General features: G+C 40.4%; 2 protein-coding genes across 6 annotated transcripts in view; both read right to left on the bottom strand.

Moving 5' to 3' along the window:
- The window catches only part of LOC100707237 (vasoactive intestinal polypeptide receptor 2), a 48846-nt gene extending 39120 nt beyond the window's left edge, over positions 1–9726 (bottom strand). For both annotated transcript variants that reach the window (XM_005464332.4, XM_005464333.4), the window contains exon 1: positions 9178–9726. In XM_005464332.4, coding sequence (XP_005464389.1) covers positions 9178–9234 — 57 coding nt within the window. In that variant the 5' untranslated portion in view covers positions 9235–9726. The remainder of the gene's footprint in view (positions 1–9177) is intronic.
- A 3078-nt stretch (positions 9727–12804) lies between these two features.
- The window catches only part of LOC100707500 (disco-interacting protein 2 homolog C), a 74299-nt gene continuing 68764 nt past the window's right edge, over positions 12805–18339 (bottom strand). For 3 of the 4 annotated variants that reach the window (XM_013266707.3, XM_013266708.3, XM_013266709.3), the window contains one exon: positions 12805–16695. In XM_013266707.3, coding sequence (XP_013122161.1) covers positions 16443–16695 — 253 coding nt within the window. In that variant the 3' untranslated portion in view covers positions 12805–16442. The remainder of the gene's footprint in view (positions 16696–18339) is intronic. The other variant, XR_002058737.2, reaches the window with a different exon arrangement.

Here is an 18339-nt window from a genome sequence, read left to right as displayed (position 1 = left end):
CTCAGAGCGTTAGAGCCCACCAAGGCTACAGCTGAAAGAATAACAACAAAACTCTTTAAGACACATATTTAATGAAGCACTTGAGGTGTGATACTGATACACCTTTTAGCTTACAGTCAACATATTTGTTAGTTTTCTTTCCTGACCTGACCAAACTTTATTAAAGTTCACACACAATCTTACACCATCCTGGTAGTAAACTGCTTTACAGCACCTTTCCTCTCGCACCCACTCACTCTGCTGATTTGTCTGCAGCAGCTGTGTTACTTTCAGCCTGTATTGTGTGTGTGTGTGTGTGTGTGTGTGTGTGTGTGTGTGTGTGTGTGTGTGTGTGTGTGTGTGTGTAACCTCTCTGTATATTGTTTTATTTTATTTTATAATCTTAGTACATTCTTCCATGTTTGTGATTGGTTAGATGCTGTCACCACAACCTTTTCAAGTGAACACACTTGTAGTTAAATTGGGAAATCCTGGGTCAACTTAGGAAAGCTTTGTGTGACCACTTATCTTGATTGTCAGTGTTAGGATTAGTGTGAGTGAGTCCAGATGAAAGAAGGATACCCAGAGTATGTTGAACAGCCTGTTCAAAAAACCAAAGTGTTGCAAAGTGACCCAGAGACCTCAAGCTGATTGAAATGTTGTGGTGAGTGCTGTTCATGAACAAATTAACACAAACTTCAATTAAATGAAGTGACGCTGTGAAGAAGTGTAGGCCCAAATTCTCCCACAACCATGTGAGAAACTGATAAAGTCCCACAGAAAGCGATTAATTAAAGTTATTGCTCCTAAAGGAGGTTCTACAAGCTAGAAACCTATTCAATCACAGGGTGTAATTAGCTTATCACAGGACTGCACAGAGGCCTGTGAGAACTTTCTTTTTCAAACGATTATAAGACTGACTCCTCGGGTTGGGGGCGTGTGGTGGTTGGATCGATACAGCACAGTATTGTGATATTTTGCGTGATGATATTGTATTAATAAAGGGATACCGAATATTGATACTTTATTACATAAAAATAGTACAAACAAGAGGCTCATGCAATGCAACAAAATTAGATATGTCCATCAAGCAAACTTATATTAAAACAGCTTAACCCAAAAACCATCCAACAATGGACCCACTTAGCTTGACAAAGCTACCTCCAAATTCTGAGTAAGCTAATGGAGTAAAAATAAAACAGCAACCTCCTTGCATCTACAAAAAAAACAAAAAAAACAAAAAACAAACAGGGGCTGTTTGGTGATTATATTGAGTTTGTGATGACTAAATTGTTGCCCAGAGCTTAAGCGTTTTGCACATTCATGACTACTTTTGATCGGAAGGCAATTGCAGTCGTCTGATAGGAGGCAACCTTTCTAAAGACAGTCACAGTGTGACTTGAGCTGAGTGCAATTACTCTCAGAGTGATCATTTGCAGTGGAAAGATTTATTTGAAGAGCTCCAGACAGGTTTAAAAATTCATCACAGCACAGAAACAGCATTAGTGAAGGTTACAAATGACCTTCTTATGGCCTCTGACAGTGGACTCATCTCTGTGCTTGTCCTGCTAGACCTCACCGCAGCATTTGACACTGTTATTTATAATATTTTATCACAGCAATAAGGGCATGCCGTAGGTATTAAAGGTACTGGTACATCTATCTAATAGACTCCAATTTGCTCATCTAAATGGAGAGTCCTTTTCACACACTGAGGTTAATTATGGAGTTCCACAGGGTTCCATGCTAGGACCAATTCTATATATTTTAAAGACCAGCGGTCCCCAACCTTTTTTGCACCACGGACCGGTTTAATATCAGACAATATTTCCACAGACCGGCCTTTAAGGTGTCGCAGATAAATACAACAAAATAAAATGATACGACCGAGACAAAAACTGCAGTATTTTGTAAAAATAATAATAAACGCAAATTCACTGTGTAATTGTGTAACTTTATTAGCAGCGTCCTCCTGAAATGTGCTGACAACATTGAGAGTAACATCCTCCTCTCTGGCCCTTAATGCTCTCTGGTGGCTATGGTAATGCGTAAATATTTCTTTCAAAATAAGACACACAACTACAAAGACCCAGGGAAACCGAGTTAACATAAATTTCACACCCGAGCGGCCCAGTACCAAATAACCGGTATCGGTCCGTGGCCCTGGGGTTGGGGACCGCTGCTATAGATGCTTCCCTTAGGCAGTATCATTAGAAGGCATAGGATACATTTTTATTGCTATGCAGATGATACCCAACTCTATCTATCCATGAAGCCAGATAACACACATCAATTAGTTAAACTGCATAAATGTCTTGAAGACATAAAGACCTGAATGACCTCTAATTTTCTACTTCTAAATTCAGAAATACAGTATCTAACCAGATTCTTACTCTGGATGGCATTATGTTTTTGATCAGGCTGTATTAAACAAACATGCAGGACTGCTTGCATTTGTGCAGTAACTTAAAACATTTTTTTTTTTTTAAAAACATCCTGTTGCAAAGTGATGCTGAAAAACTAGTTCGTGCATTTAGTACTTCTAGGCTAGACTATTGGAATTTATTATTATCAGGCTGTCTTATAAACTCCCATTTAGCCATTAGTTGTTATTAATCTCTGGCTCTCTTCCACAGCACGTCTTTTGTCCTGTTTTCCCCCATCGACCCCAATCAGTCGTGGCACATAGCTGCCCATTCTGGAGCCTGGCTCTGTCGGAGGTATGTAGGGTCTTTACCCTGCAGTATAAAGCACCTTGAGGTAATGCTGAGTGAGGGTGATGCTACTGCAACTCATCCAGGTAAGACTAAAATCAAAAGACTCAATAAGGGTTAATATATTAAGGGGAAAGTTAAATTTTAGCTAAACTTTCAAGAAAAAAATAACAAATTTAAGCAGTTATGATATTAACTACAAATTGGAAATAGATTTATATATTTGAAAAGTATTTAGTTGCAGTTTTTATCAATTTAATAAAATATATCAGCACAAAGAGGCACTTATGCTTATAAAGAATGGAATGAGCGCCATATCCTAAATTTTTCCCATAACAAATACCCTAACTTATTAAATAATAAAAACAATAGCAGTAAACATAAACTGAGTAAAACCGACTCTTTAAACTGAACTGAGAACCATCTATTGCAGAAAGAATAAAAGAAATCTGCTGAGCGATTGAAAATGCAGAGGTTTATATTTGCTCCACAGAAGCTACCTTTGAAAACAGATTTCAATCCAAACCTCATTAATTAGCCTCACCTCGCTCGTACTGACTGTACCGAATCAAGTGCTACCGAATGAGAACCATAACCCAAATTTTCCTGCTGCCACCATCAAACCATACCCTCATATGTGTGAGTGTGTGTGCTGGTACAGCTGATGGTAACCATGGACACACACTCAAACAGACTGTACACAAAGGGCAACGTGAACAAAGAAAAACACTCAAACAGAACAAGTTCATGTGTCAACTTGATTCACTGATATACCGCGAATGTGCGTGTGTGTTGGGAGGTCTGTTTACACTTAGATTTATGGTCACTCTCCACAGTGTTTCAGATCTGTCAGTCTGTTTATACACACACACACACACACACACACACACACTAAAATTTCTTTAGCCAAAAACCTGACCATGATATCATTCTTATCATGCTCACCATTCAAACATCACTTTCCTTCTGTCTTTAAGTGACCAACCAAAGGAGAGACTCAGACTTCAAACAACACTTCCACACGTGTAGACACAGAGACCTCAAATAAGATGAACGATCACTTGAGCTGATTCCAATACGGAAAGGAAATCAGCAGCAGGATGATTAGGTGCTAAACAAGGACGTGAGAGGAGCGGCGGTCCTTGTTAAGTGAAGTAAGGGACTTCACCCTTACTGCAAGCAACTTGTCTTCACTAAATGTGGAATATGCTGAGTATCATTGTGCAAAGAAATGCTGAACAGGTGAATTTTCAGAATAATATGTCTGAAATTAAATGTAAATACCTAAATTTAGACTTTTGCCACAAATCTACGTAACCTAACCTAACTTAGATAGTAACCAGAAACTCCTTTTATCCCTACACCACAACTGTCCACGGCATTCAAGTCATTGTGATATGCATTGACCCAACGTGCAGTTACATTTCTCAGGTTACGCAGGAGGTTGTGACATAGGGTTAAAATGGGAGCCACTATAGTTCGTTGGGTTGAATATATGCCACAAGGCTAATGGAGAGGCCCATATTCAAGTCTGCCCCAAGGCCTTTTACTGCATGTTTTCCCCCTGGACATCTCCCAGTTTTCCTGTCTTCTTTCCACCATCCAATCAAAATAAAAGCAAAGAAGCTCAAAAAATGTGTTTACATAAAGCTGATGTAAAGTGCATTAAACCTACATTCTCCCTCATACCAGGAATCAGACAGGAAATGTCCGACTCCTAGAATGGCAAACCTCATCCAGGCTATGCTCATCATCAACTATCAATTACAAGTCCATGAGTTGGAAACAGGTCCAGGTTTAATACTTTAACTAACGAATGACATCAGGGAGACTACGTCCATCTTTTAAACTCTCTGTGGAAGTTAGTGCCAGAGTCACGTTGAACAACTGAGCAACAAAGCAAAAGATAAAGAAAAAACAACAGTCATTAGATCCTGTCTGAACTAAAGCTATTCTTAATATTGGGGTTCTCTAGAGCCGGGCTGTCAAACATAAGGCCCGGGAGCCAGAATCAGACCGGCTATAATCTGGGTGTAATCTGGCACTGGAAAATGTGAAGGAGGGCTTTTCCTACAGCTAGAAAACCTCTCCCATGGCTATTTATAATACACCAAAGTAACTGTGTAATAAATAAACAATAATATTTCTGTTTTTTCACTATCGAGTAAAGACATTTAGTTTTTTTCACCGTGGGTCCAGAGAGCCAACAGATTTCTTTCATTTCCACAGCAGCATTTCTCTATCATGTAGAAAAACTGATACATACTGTAGAAAGTGTACTTTTCAAAGTAGCTTTGCGTGCATGTGGCCCACGATTGATGTTGACTTTGACATTCTTGCACTAGATGAAACAACCTGTTCTTAAATGGCTGAAAGCTGTATTTCTGACGGTGTCTGATGGTGCCTGGATCATCCTGAACCTGCTGTGGAAGCTGCAAATGTGTGCAGCAGCTCGGCTCTTCGCTATGTGGGAAAGCATTTGGGTTAATAAGGCTACGTGACTTCACAGGAACACATTAGAAGGCGTAAATAATTAATGAAGTTACCGCCTGCTTAAAATGCACACAGGCCCTTTCTTAATGTGGATCCTGCTGCTGTGACGCTGCAGCTGTTCAATAAAATCAAGCTAAGAGGGCACATCCACACAGAGCCTTAAAGAGAAGGAGAAGGTGGGCTCTGAGCAAATTCAAGCCCTGCTTATCTTATCGTTTGTCAGTGGATCTAAATCTTGTTGCCTCATAAAAACACTAAAATATGAGTCTTTTCAGTATCTCAGTGGCTTCATGTACTATCTGAATGCATCTGCACAGTCACTGTGATCAAGCAGGCTAGGCCTGCAGGTGAAGTTTGCATGTAGGTAAGAAGTGAACCACCTTGATCACCCAAAAAAACAGCTTTAAACCTGAAGTTACAACTTAGGCCCCCAAATCCTGCATCACAGTGCAGGCCTCCAGTTTCAGACTGACATCATTACTATTGTTTTAAAGTCCCGATGTTCCAGATGGAGGTGCTGCTTTCTTTAACTCGAAATTTGGCTACACATTTGGATAATGTCCTTCCTGTTCTCACTTCCTGCTTTTCAAAACAAACAAACTATAAATAGACACAAGCAAAAGGAAAAGATAAACGATCTTATTTAATCCATCGCCATCTAAACAAACAGCATAATCTCTTTCATCTAATAAGCACTAATACACACAAATACACACAGAGACACACAGATCCATTACGAGGTAAGGGATAAAATGTTCTGGATTAAACTAAACAAAAGAACGCTTTTTTTTCTCCACCAGTCTGTAATCCCAAACCTCCTCCTCTGACCTCGACTCCACCACGTCAGACTCATTCAGCTCGCTGAGAACGGTAAAAGCAGCAGAGTCGGCTCTGAAACAGAAGCCTGAGCTCAAGTGTCTGAACATTTAAACACATCAAGGTTAGGGGTATGTTTTAAAAAGCTCTGTCTACTTAGTCCACTGACTACGTAGCTCTGGACTCTATCAGTCAAAGAAAAAAATCATTTGCAGTATTTTATATTTGAAGCTACAGCTCTATTCTTACCCTTTCAGACACTTTCATGTGTTTACACGGAGGAGTCTGAAAGTCCCTTATGGAACAAAACAGAGATGGGACCGAGGTCGGTTGCAAAGTGGCTTGCAGGGGAAGCAGTGAGGATAAGCAGGCTAAAGAAACTTAAATATGACATTTTATATTGATATATTTATGTCATTTACCAGCCTTTGCAATTCGGTGACTATATTTTCATGTGTATATGCTGTTGGAACAATAGAAACATAAGCATAAAGGAACTTTAGAGCGCTTAAGTACATATTTACATTACATGAGCAAGAGCTGTGATTTCCCAGATGGTGTCCCACGGCCAAATATTATTACAATATAAAACTAGACAGAAAAGTGATGCACTTTGTCTAATGCTGCTTTGATCATCTGGTTTACCCATCATCAGTTAAACCTGCCAAAGCAAGCCAGTTTACGATGAAAGCTCAGGCTTGCAGTAAGTGAAGTAGTGTTGAGCAGGGGTGAAACTAAACTGCTGATGATTTATAAAGTAAGACAAAAATTAGAACTTTAAAGCAAAACTGGATGGAAAAAGCAACTACTTTATCCAAAATTATGGATTTTGAAGCTACTGTCCTTTTCCCTCCTTCTGCAACAGTTTTGAGCTGAGAGTCCCCCCACCACACACACACACACTCACACCTGTCTTTCTTCACAGAGAAGCGTGGTTCGTAAACACGAGTGCCATTTCCTGACGTCACTCTGCAGGATTTCAGTTCAACTGTCTCTGCAGAGTCGCCCGAGGCAGCGCTGACAGTTAAACGTACAAATACAGGAGGGGATTACAAGGGTTTATCACAGCTTAGCTTCATGCATCACAGTGAGAGATGCCATGTGATACATGTCTGATTTTGTGTTTGCAAATGCATTGTTTTAATTGCAGCTTTCACATGTTAGCAGCGAATTACGTTTTGTGCAGTAACTCCTGCATCCAAAGTCTTGTCATTTTTTTTGCACACACAGCTGCCAGACTGATCAATACAGGAAGCAGAAGTCATTCAGCACACACAGCAGACCTGTGTCATCTATGTTTCCTAAACTCCTTCCTCGTGTCTAACAGACAGAAACCACAACAGTTCAAAAGCTGAACTGAAGTTTGCTGCTTGTATTTAGATTCAATTGTAAAGGAGTTGCAAAATGACACAGATGCCGACCAACATGAGCGTTACAAAACAATAACACTGTTATGGTCAGGTTTCTCTGCTGCCAAATGCTCTGAACACACAACCTGTGATCCAGCTCATCCCCAAAAAGCAAAACGCACAACTTGAAGTTTTGGAAACGCTGAAAGAAACAGCGTTAGATAGAAGGCATGATGAAAACATCGCTGCCTTTTCTCTTGGCTCCCACTGAAGAAAAACATCACTTTGCTTATGAGCCTTGACTATGCATTACCCGTCCAAAGTCTGGGAATAAATGCAAGCAGAAAAGAAAACTTAGACACACATTTTAAAGGTTGGAAATAAATGTTTGCATCAGTGAGCTTTGCAGAAACAGCTGATCAGTTAAAATGTCATTCATGCAGTTCTGGAGTTGAGAAATACATATAAAATAAAAAGACTGGCTGTCTTCACTTGAATAATTTTTTTACGCAAAGTTTTTTTTCTCTCACTCTAAAATAAAAATGAGTCACCCCGTTTCTCACTTGAGTGCATTTGGACCACTGATGTCACCTCAATGTCACCTCAATGACATACACTTACGCACAGTTTTAAGGAAATCATCCACTTGAGGTGTCTGGTGGTTTATCCAAACCCACAAAGACCCATTTTAATAAATGAGGCCTGAGCTTCAGAGTCTATATGTACAGGCCTGAGGGTGACTCAGGCATGAGTATGAAAAATTAACCCAGGAGAAGCAGCAGCCATAAAGTGAATCTATAATTTATGTCAAACGAAATGCCAAATGAGAAAGCTGCAAATGAAAATGTTACAATGCTGCTTTATCGTGTGATGTTAAATCAGCTGCAGTTGGAGATGATTTACAGCACTGAAAAGTCCGATGACTGCCAAATACATGACACAGGATCAAGAAGTGAGAAGATTCAATTCTTTTCCACAAGTTTTACTATCTAATTTTGACAGTAAAACTTGTTTCTTGTTGTAGTTTGCTGAATACAAACAGTCACCTGATGCCTTAAAATCTAAAGAAAAAAAACTGTGCAAATCTGCACCTAATACTGCTCTGAAATATATATTTGCCCTTTATAGACATCAAAAAGGTCCAGCAATTAGCCTCAGGAAACACATTCATGGAGATTGTTCCTGTAAGGACAGAAATGGACTTTAGTCCAGAGCTGAATCTATATGCCAGTGTGCTGCAGCTCTGCAGGTGGTTTGTTAGAGTCAGTCTGCTGTACCCATTGATTCCCTGCTCTATTTAATCAATGCCAAACAAACTCCTGTTGCTTAACTTCCACTCGTTTCCCGCTCACGGCTTTGTAAGTGAAGTAAAATGAAAGTTAATCAGGCACACTTTTACCCGAGGACTGATAGCTGGTCTCACATGAGTTCAGCCTTAATACATTTTAATCACTGTTTGTCCGAGTGCAGAGGAAACTGTTAATTACGCATTATTGTGAAATAAATCAATAAACCAATGCCAGACCTGGATCAATGCCCAGAGCTCGACTGGTCTCTCCCAACGTGTCACAGCCTTGTTCCAAACAACAGTGAAGTGATTTTATTGGAGGTGGTAAATACATTGTTAGACTTTATGAACTCACTGTGCGTCTAGTTAATGGATATTCCAACACAATGACTCGATAAAACACGTCAAACCGCCAACTGGGTAACTCAGTAATATTTTAAGACCATAAAATCAGCCATAAAAACATAAAAAGTATTTTAATTTAATGGATATTTGAAGAAAAATAAGCATTAATAATGATAATAAGTGAAGGACTGACCGTGAGGATGAAGGTGAAGATGAGAAGGCGCAGAGCGAGTCGGTGCGTAAAGGACATGGTGGCATCTCATCCAGCAGCGGAGGGTTAAACCCACCTGAACAGGAGCTCTGCGCTCATCTGACTGTCATCCTCTGCAGGAAGCACGTGTGTTATGAGAAGTGACCAAATCTTGTCTTCAGACAAGATCGAGGCGCTTTGCTGCACGCGCTTTTACGCACAGGTTCATTCAGCGCACACAAGCGGGGCTCACTTTGGTGCAGGAAAAAAATACTTTTAAGTCTTCCAAAGAAGAGCAGGTTTGAAGTAAATGTTTATCCAGATGTGGAGAAAAGTAAAGCCAATAAAGTCGCAGCTGGAAGGGTCCAAACTGGCAGGAATCCGCTGCAGGTTGGGACAGAAACCCGGTGTGTTTAGTCCGGTGATCCGAGTTTCAGTGAGGCGGTGGTCCGAGTTCACTCCCAGTTCATGTTCAAAGCAAAGCGCGTCCCCGTCACACGTCCCTCGCTGGTCTCTGAACCAACGCGCGCACAAGCAGCCACAATCTGAAGGCGCTTTCTAGTACACGAGTGTTGATATTAAAAGCGAACAGCGACCTCCTATGGATGTGGAAACCACTGCCGGTAAAAGTAGCGACAGAGTGGAAGAGCGGAGGTGTCAAAAAGCAGCTCCTTTAAATTGATCTACTAAGGACAAAATTTCGTTTTCATTTAATGAATCAATCGAGCAAAAATGAGTTTAAACGAATCTTCTCGCGAGGAAAGACGAGACTAAAGACAAAGGCTTTTAACAGAATTTTACAATTTAAATCTGACATCTTTGCATCCAGAATTTCAGAATAAGTTTGAAACATTTTAAAGGCGCTAAAAACGTATTATTTTACACAATAATAGAATGTGATGCTATTTTACCAGCTGAACGCTCGTCTTTAGAGACCCGAGGGCTCCGTCAGTCGCTTCATTTACAAACTTTTGCAATGTCTAAAAGGAAAAAATAGATTCAGGCACTCTCTCTAAATGAGCACCGTTACCTTGTGCTCCTTTTTGTCGCTCTGGCAAAAGTTTCTGAAGATCAGCTGTTCATAGGGCAAACGCATTAATGTCTGTCGTCTTTCACATCAGGGCTGTTTTCAGTTTGCCTTTAGAAGATAAACATCTGTCTCACGTAACTACTTTTACTTTTTTAATCCCATTAACCTTCCTTCATCCACACTGTCCCCTGAAAAGCATTCTGTATTAACCCAACGCAGCACTTTATAATAACCATTGTTAATACATTCTAAATTGGTAGTTAAATAAACTTTCTGAAATGTGATTGACTATTATTTACTTATTTTCTGATATTATTTATGTTATGCTATTATTGATATTACATATTTGTATTATTTACTATTAATATTTACTTTAAAAAACTCCAAAAACATGTCATTAGGTTGTGTAATGTTCAGGAAAAGGCAGCCCTCTCAAAAACTTGGCAGCTGACACCAAAACAATATCAGAAGATAAACGGCACTAAAGCCCAGCGGAACAAGTTGAAGGTGGTTGATTTACAGCATGATCCGATTAGGATGCTGACACCTCCCTTACATCCCATAAGGAGCAGAGCCTGAAGCAGACCAAGGACAAGCTGGAGAGATTATGTCTCTCAGGTGGGCTCATGGGTGTCCCATCAAGAGCTGGAGGAAGTGGCTGGAGAAAGGGCGGTCTGAGCATCTTGGCTTCAACTGCTGCCCCCACAACCCCAACCTGTGTGAGCAGCAGAAAATGGGTGGATGGTCCAGGGAAAAAAAATATGTGAATTTGATTTTGGGGCTGAGCTGTGGCTTTAAATTCTCAGGCCTTTGGAGGTTAAACCTGCATCCACTATCTGTGTTTTCCTTTGGGAGTAATGAGCTTTTTTCCCACTGACTGTTTGTGCAACTATTTACAGATCGAAATAAACCAGCTCAGCCTCGCAGGGACTTTAATGTGCTGGAGGAACAGGGGAGGAAACTTCATCCATCAGCACCGTCGCCCGACCCCACACATCATTTTGTCATTTATGACTCTAAATCCTCAGAGAAGATTTTACTGATTAAAGTGTTGGATCGGATCGAGAGGACGGAAAATTAGAAACAGGTTTGTATTAAAGTTTTACTCTGTTTGTCCATAAGTTTCTTTTTTCGTTAAATACTGTTTACAGCTAATAATCTGAGCGAGTAAGAGGAAACCCAAATCTGCTAAACCTCTGGGAAAGATGGAGAAGAGAGAAAGAAGGACAAAACATCTAACAGATTTTTTTTCTTAAGACAGTGAAGATCACAGGGTCTTCAAACAAACATAAAACAGTTGCAGAATACATGGCTTGGGATCAAAAATGGTTATTTTTCAGTAGTTTTTCCTGCATTGATTTCATATTTCCTTTGGTCTTTTTTCTTGGATAAAACCTTTATTTTGATGCTCAAACTTGTTTTAAGTGCGCGCACACTTAAAATCTGAGTCCTGTTCCAGAAACCAGGTGAGGTTCAGAAGTAACTGTTCAAAGTTTCAACAGAGCTTTGCAAGATTTAGCAGCTGGCAACAATAACACAAAGTCCTCAATCTGTCCACGTCTACCCTGTTATGCCCGGCTCATTTCAGACATAACAAAGAATGGATCAGCTTCATGATAACTACAAAACAATCAAAGCAAAGCAAATGAAAACCAAGCTGGGTGGCTGAGAGGCACCAACCTTCCAGGAGGAGAGAGACAGAGCCACGCTGGAAGAAAACCAGCGTATACAAACTGCCAAGCAGGTGAAGTCATTTCCTTTAATAGATGGAAGCTTCTGAGGACCTAAAGAGGAGGAAGCGAAAATCAGCCCCACCAGCCACACAAGGTTATTTCAGTTAACTAAAAACTAAAACTAGAAGTGGAAAAAACATTTTAGTTAACTAAAATAAAATTGAACAAAGAAATAAATAATTTTGTGAACTTCTTAAAATAGCTGAAATAAAATGAAGCGAGAGTTCAGGTTTAGTCTTTATCAGTTTGATAACACCCCCCTAAAACTAACACTGACACTAAAACTTTCAAACACTAAAGACTGAAGAGCGACAGACTCTGGAAACTAACTGAACCTGAAATTAATAGAAAAAAAAAACTAAAAATGAAATAAAATTAAAACACGGAGCTATAACAAGACCAATCACAACCCATCATCTATCCAAATAAGACGAACACACATTTCAGAAGCTGAGTTTAAGCTGAAAAGATTAGCAGGCAGCTGTGGTGGGGCAGGTACCGGGCTGAAGGCCTTCTACAGCCCTGTGCAGGTCTCCTCGTGTCACAGCCCGGCTGCTGGGGCCTCCTCCACGCTCTCGAGGCTGGAGGCCATCCCGGAGGAGCTGGATCAGCTGAGCTACCTGAACATGCTGCAGGTAGCGCCTCGTGTTACCAGCGGTGAGAAAGACATAATGAAAAAGTCAAACCTGAGAAAAGTCAGCTGGCAGGGATAAAGAGAGAAGTCTGCTCCCACCACCTGCTAATGGTTTATGTTTCCTGAATGGACAGGCTGGAGTTTAACTGACTCTGAGTTATAGTGTGATGATCTGGCTTTTCCTTAATTAACGAGTGAAGAGTGTGTACAGACGAATAATAACAACCCGAGTCTGAGTTTTAGCCAATCAAAGCACTTTATTGCACTGTATAGTGTGACGGTGAGCCAGTAGCAGGCTCTTATAAAAGTGTCATTTAATCTTTTTATCATGTGTACAAAACAAGTCACACACACACTTGTACCGTACAAAATCAACACTATTTACATACAATATACACACACACACCTAACACGCACACACCCAGACACACACACACACACACACACACCATGCAGTCTCCCTCCCATCCATCCCCGAGATGAGTCCTCCGAGTTTCCGATGGGGTTTCCTTCTTGATCTACATTATCCACCTCACACACACACACACACACACACACACACACACACACACACACACACACACACACCTAACACACATCCAGGGACTGAAACATGACCGCTACGCTGCTACTAACAAACCCAAACTGCTAAGTTATCCAAACAAGCGCTAAGCAACTTCTGATATGCATAAAAATATTTTTTCTGCTCATAAACATGTGGAGGAAAACTGATGAGAAAACTCAAAGTGAAAGAAAGAAGAAGAAGAAGAGCGATGAGATGATGTCACACGTGATTCAGCCACGGGGATGTAAACAAACGACGCTTCACTGTTCCCTCTAGACAACGGCAACGCTCTGAATAAAACCTTTTATACAACCTGCGGAGCGTCTCGCAGGTTTCAACGCTTCCATAGGTCACAGTTAGCCAAGAGTCTCGGCGTGAACTGATATACATTATTTTAAAAGCTTTTCATAGAGTTATTAAACTATCTATCTTTAAATCTTATATACCCTCAGTACATTTGAGGAAGTGTCTAAGTCAGTGCACATCAGGTGGTAGCTGCTGTACCAAAGCTCCCAGGATGTTCTCTCCCAGGGATTCTTCACTTTGCTGTGGGACTCCTTACTTTTACTTTGTTTTGAGGTGTTAAACTTTTGGAAATGTTTGTTGTCTGATATATTATTAATATTATATCATGTCATATTAAACTTTCACATATATCATTTGCACTCACATTTACAGCAGTATCTACTGTGGTGTTGTACAGAGGCAGAATTATTTTGTAATCATAGTTTGAGCGACGACTTTAACACAGACAACAACACAGTAACATTTCAGTTTGGGCGTAAACACATTAGATCCATGTTTCCTCTCAGTTCATTCAGTTTACACTCACAAAAAAACACTAAAAGTCTGTTTAGACTTCGTTCTTGTTTTCTGTGATGCAGCCGGCCTGATAAAGTTTTGAGAATTCCACGACATACAGAGGTTACACAGCTGTGTGTCTGATGTTTAAAGTTGGGAGATTATAATACTGGAACAATCATTAAAGATAATAATCCCATATGTCTAGAGTGCACACAGGCAGCAGCTGAATCCCTGCGGTAAAGAACATCCCTGGGGGATTATTGCTACAATAGGAGCTTTTCTATGTAAACTTCATCTGGAGTTCCCTTTGTCCCAACAGACTCCAGATGTTACTGCAGCTACATCTGCATTTACTTCCCCAGAGAGCAAGCAGCCTCTTGATTTATTACCCGCACTAATGATCGGGTACACCCGTCTTTTTTTGGCAATAAGACGGAGAAGTGTTTACTTTGTGAGTAAGAGTGATTATTGTCTCCCAAGTTTGCACATTCGTTCATTAAAAAAAGGCCCGAGGACGTGTGTGGATTTCATTATAAATGTCAGGAAAAGGATATTTTATGCAGGGTATTTTTTTTATCCATTTAACCATTTATATGTATGGAGAGCCACAAATATTTTTAAAATTATCTATTTTCTTTATTTGGAGGACCAAAGATACCTTCAAAAACAAACAAAACAAACTCACTTTTTTTTACCTGTCTCTATCCAAAGCTGCCAAACTCACACACACACACACACACACACACATATATACATATATATATGTATATATGTATATTTTATTATGTTCATCCAATTTCTGTAATTAGCCATCTTGTGCCAATTTATATGGGACATATGAAGGACAAAAGCTGCCAAAATGAAAAATAAAGAAGTATCTCAAAAATTAATTAATATGAGATTAAACCTAATAAAAAATGTTGACATTTATTGTCTTCATTACATCGTCATAAACTTGTTTCTATGTTTATTCACCTGTATATTCAATTTCCGTTTGAATTCTTCAATAAATTTCCATTTCCATTAGAATTTTCCACTTTATTTATCATTTCTATATTTGAGTTTTTTGAAAATTAAAACATTTCATAAAATGCTTTTATACAACATTTCTTTTCGTTGTATTAAATCTCATATTTTATGTATTCTTTTATTTCTTTTGGCAGATTTTTTTGTGTCCCATACAAATTTGGTCAGTTTAAAATAATAATAATAATGATATTACAGATAATGAACGTTTCCTTTGAGTCTCGCTGGCTGCTGGTCATATTTTAAGGTAGATAAATGTAAAATTGCTGCAGTAACATCTTGATGCTGTTGTCTTTGACATATGATGCACAGTTTCCCTTAAACTCCCTTTAAATAATGATAATAATAACATTTCTTTGATATTCACACAGTGCACTTTGCTTGACATGCTTTGGGTGCTATAGGGACTGCAAGTAATTCAGGAAGGTAACTGAAGGACTGGTTGACAGCTAAGATGATCATTGACGTTTAATGTGCATGTTACAAAATTTGCTGCACGTTTGCTTTAAATTAGACACTTTATAGAAAGCTGCTAAAATTGCATTTGTGGTATTTTCTTTTTAGCCAGACAGGTCACAAGTTAAAAAGATGCAAATCTTTCTTAACTAGATCCAGAAAAGATAAATCGGTGTATTTTTTTCTCAGACTTTGGACACCGAGAACACGCACAGCAGCCATTGAATTTCTCTCTGCTTTTTGGATGTCTTCAGTGTTTCCAGTCTCCACATAAATGTCTCTTCTTTGATCGTCTCAGGATAAAAATCTGTTTAAAATCAGTGTTTGATTCACATTGAAACGACATAAAATGTCCCTGTTGCACACATGAACACAGACAGAGACACACACACACACACACAGTCTTCACACACACACGCGCAGAGGGTGTGGGCGGAGAGAGCTGCATAAAGGGGCTACTACACCTCATTGTGTTTTAAGTACCTCTCCATATAGATTATTATGTCTATGTACAATATTTATATTTTTACAATAATCTGGCTGCCCCTGCTCTAATTTGAAATAATACCACAAATCTGGGATTTTTTTGACTCAACCAGTAAAACATGATGACAGGTACAGGCGCTAGTAATTCTCCCTCTCTACGTTTGCCTCCTAAAACGACACGCAGTGTGACGGCGGGAGCCGGCGCCCCCTACACAGTGTTCCCCTAAGGCTTTCTACAGTGACGAGCTCCTGGTAACGGTCACGAGATCAAGCGGGGGTGTAAGAATGGTTGCAACACCACTGAGCAATCAATCAATCAATCAATCAATCAATCAATCAATCAGCCAATCAACCAGCACAACACGACTAGAAAGAAAACAGACGACTTAAGACCACACCATATGCAGGTTCAAAAATACAGTACATCTTGATTCTGGGAAATAAATGAACAACAACGGCGAAATGCACAGCATACAAACGCATGCTCGCTCTCTCTTAAACACACACAGACACACACGCGCGCACACACTCAGGCTACATGTTGTAGGCCACGTAGATGGGGTCTAGCTGGTCTTGTAAGAAGCCGTCGCGGAGGTGCATGCGCTGTTTCTCGCCGCGGGAGTTGATGGGGATGACGCCGATGTCCGTCACCACGACCACGCCCACGATCAGGTAGTGCTCTTCCAGCACCGCCTTTGTCACCATGGGAACAAGGTCCAGGGCTTCCTGCTCAGAGCCCTCCAGCTCGACCACCACCACCAACAGGTTGGTCCAGGGGAAGACCGCACTGATGGAGATAGAGACGTGCAGGAACTGTAACATCTGGAGTGATTTCTCCATTCAAAGCTGCATTAAAATAGAAATCCTGTCCTTTTAAATAAGGCCATGTGTCACTCCTCACTTTTCTGGATCTCTACAGAGAATCACATGTTTGAAAAACAAACAGGCTGAAACGAAACACAATTTTTCTTCGATTCCCTTTTCAGCCACTTGAGGGAAGAAAAACTCCACAACAACAAGCTGGTGGAGCTTCAGCAACTAACAAGTATCAGCGTAAAGGCAAAGAGAGTTTGGCCTGTGCTAATCAGCTAGCACAGTTTTCTCATGTCATCCTACCACAGGTAGCTCAGGCTGCTGTTGTGGCAAACCTGAGACTCAAACTCAGATCCAATCCGGCCTCTAGACCCTCATCCTGTAACTTTCACTCCATTTGCTTGCTCGCCTGGAACGGCCAAACCAAAAACTTTCAGCAGAAGTGAGCCACAAAGCCAGCACTGATTCTGCACCGATGCAGAGCAGTCTGTGATGGTGCAGCACTGGTTTATGTCCAAACACACACAACTACAGTAATAAACAAAACTCAATGCCTTTCATGGACACTTTGCACATTAATGCACATGTTTTCAAAAACAGATTCAGAACTTTCTATTTTTCTGTTGTAAAAGTCAATAATAAAGGCCAAGAAGCAATAAAAGCATCAAGCCAAGAGCGAGGCGCATGGGAACGACTAAAGCTCCAGCTTTAAAAAGTAAACCTGGAATAACTATTAATCACTCGTTCCTGATGTCTGGAGATGTTTGTGTCCACAACAGACTCTAATCCACGCCTTCATTAGGAAACCTTTCAGCAGCCACAAGTCTGAAGAGGAGGAGCCACTGGGTGGGAAGGGTGTAGGGACCAGACTGGAGCTAAACCTTTTTATCCTGAAGCTGGACTGAATCCAGCTCCACCATCATGGACAGCAGCTACTGACGACAGTCTTTGCTCTGCTCTGAAAGTCTGCTCTCAGGTCGCTCTAACCACAACCTGCAGCACCACTGGAAAACTGGTGTATGTATCTCTACGCAGCAGTGCTGCCAGCTGCAAACAGTGGAAGTGGGAGTCATCTATGGGACGAGGAGCTCAGAGGACGGACAGATAACATCTGATCTGTGATATATTTCTCAGCTCACACTTGCTGGCATTCGCTGTGTCGGTTCAGGATCAAACAAAGATAAAATCTTTGTTTGCAAATGAAAAACGAACACTTCATCCACAGCATGCATTTGAAATGATATTTAGTCCAGAGGCAGAGTCATGGTTTGACTCACCTTAAAGTTTACTGCAGGTCTCTTTTAGTAGTATCTAAACTGCAGAATATTCTTCCCCTAACTCTTTGGATCTGATTAGAGTAACTTGATTACTGCTAATGGTATTTTGCTCTCGCAGCTTCTTCTCTTACACACTGGTAGAAAGGAATTCCTCACAACTGAGCTGCTATTGTTCAGTGATGCTCTGGTGATTGTTGAGGACTAAACTCTTGAATACGGATTTGTTGATGATTGTTTCCCATCTCTGCTCTACCTGTTACATTAAAATGCACACTGTCCTGCACCTTCACTCCCAGATGTGTCTGCAGAGTTTGGTTTAGCTGTACCGACTGGGCACTGTG

This window comes from Oreochromis niloticus, linkage group LG9 (assembly GCF_001858045.2).
Source record: "Oreochromis niloticus isolate F11D_XX linkage group LG9, O_niloticus_UMD_NMBU, whole genome shotgun sequence".
Lineage (NCBI taxonomy): Eukaryota > Metazoa > Chordata > Actinopteri > Cichliformes > Cichlidae > Oreochromis > Oreochromis niloticus.
The sequence above is the reverse complement of the archived record's forward strand: the minus strand, read 5'-3'. Positions and strand labels throughout refer to the sequence as shown.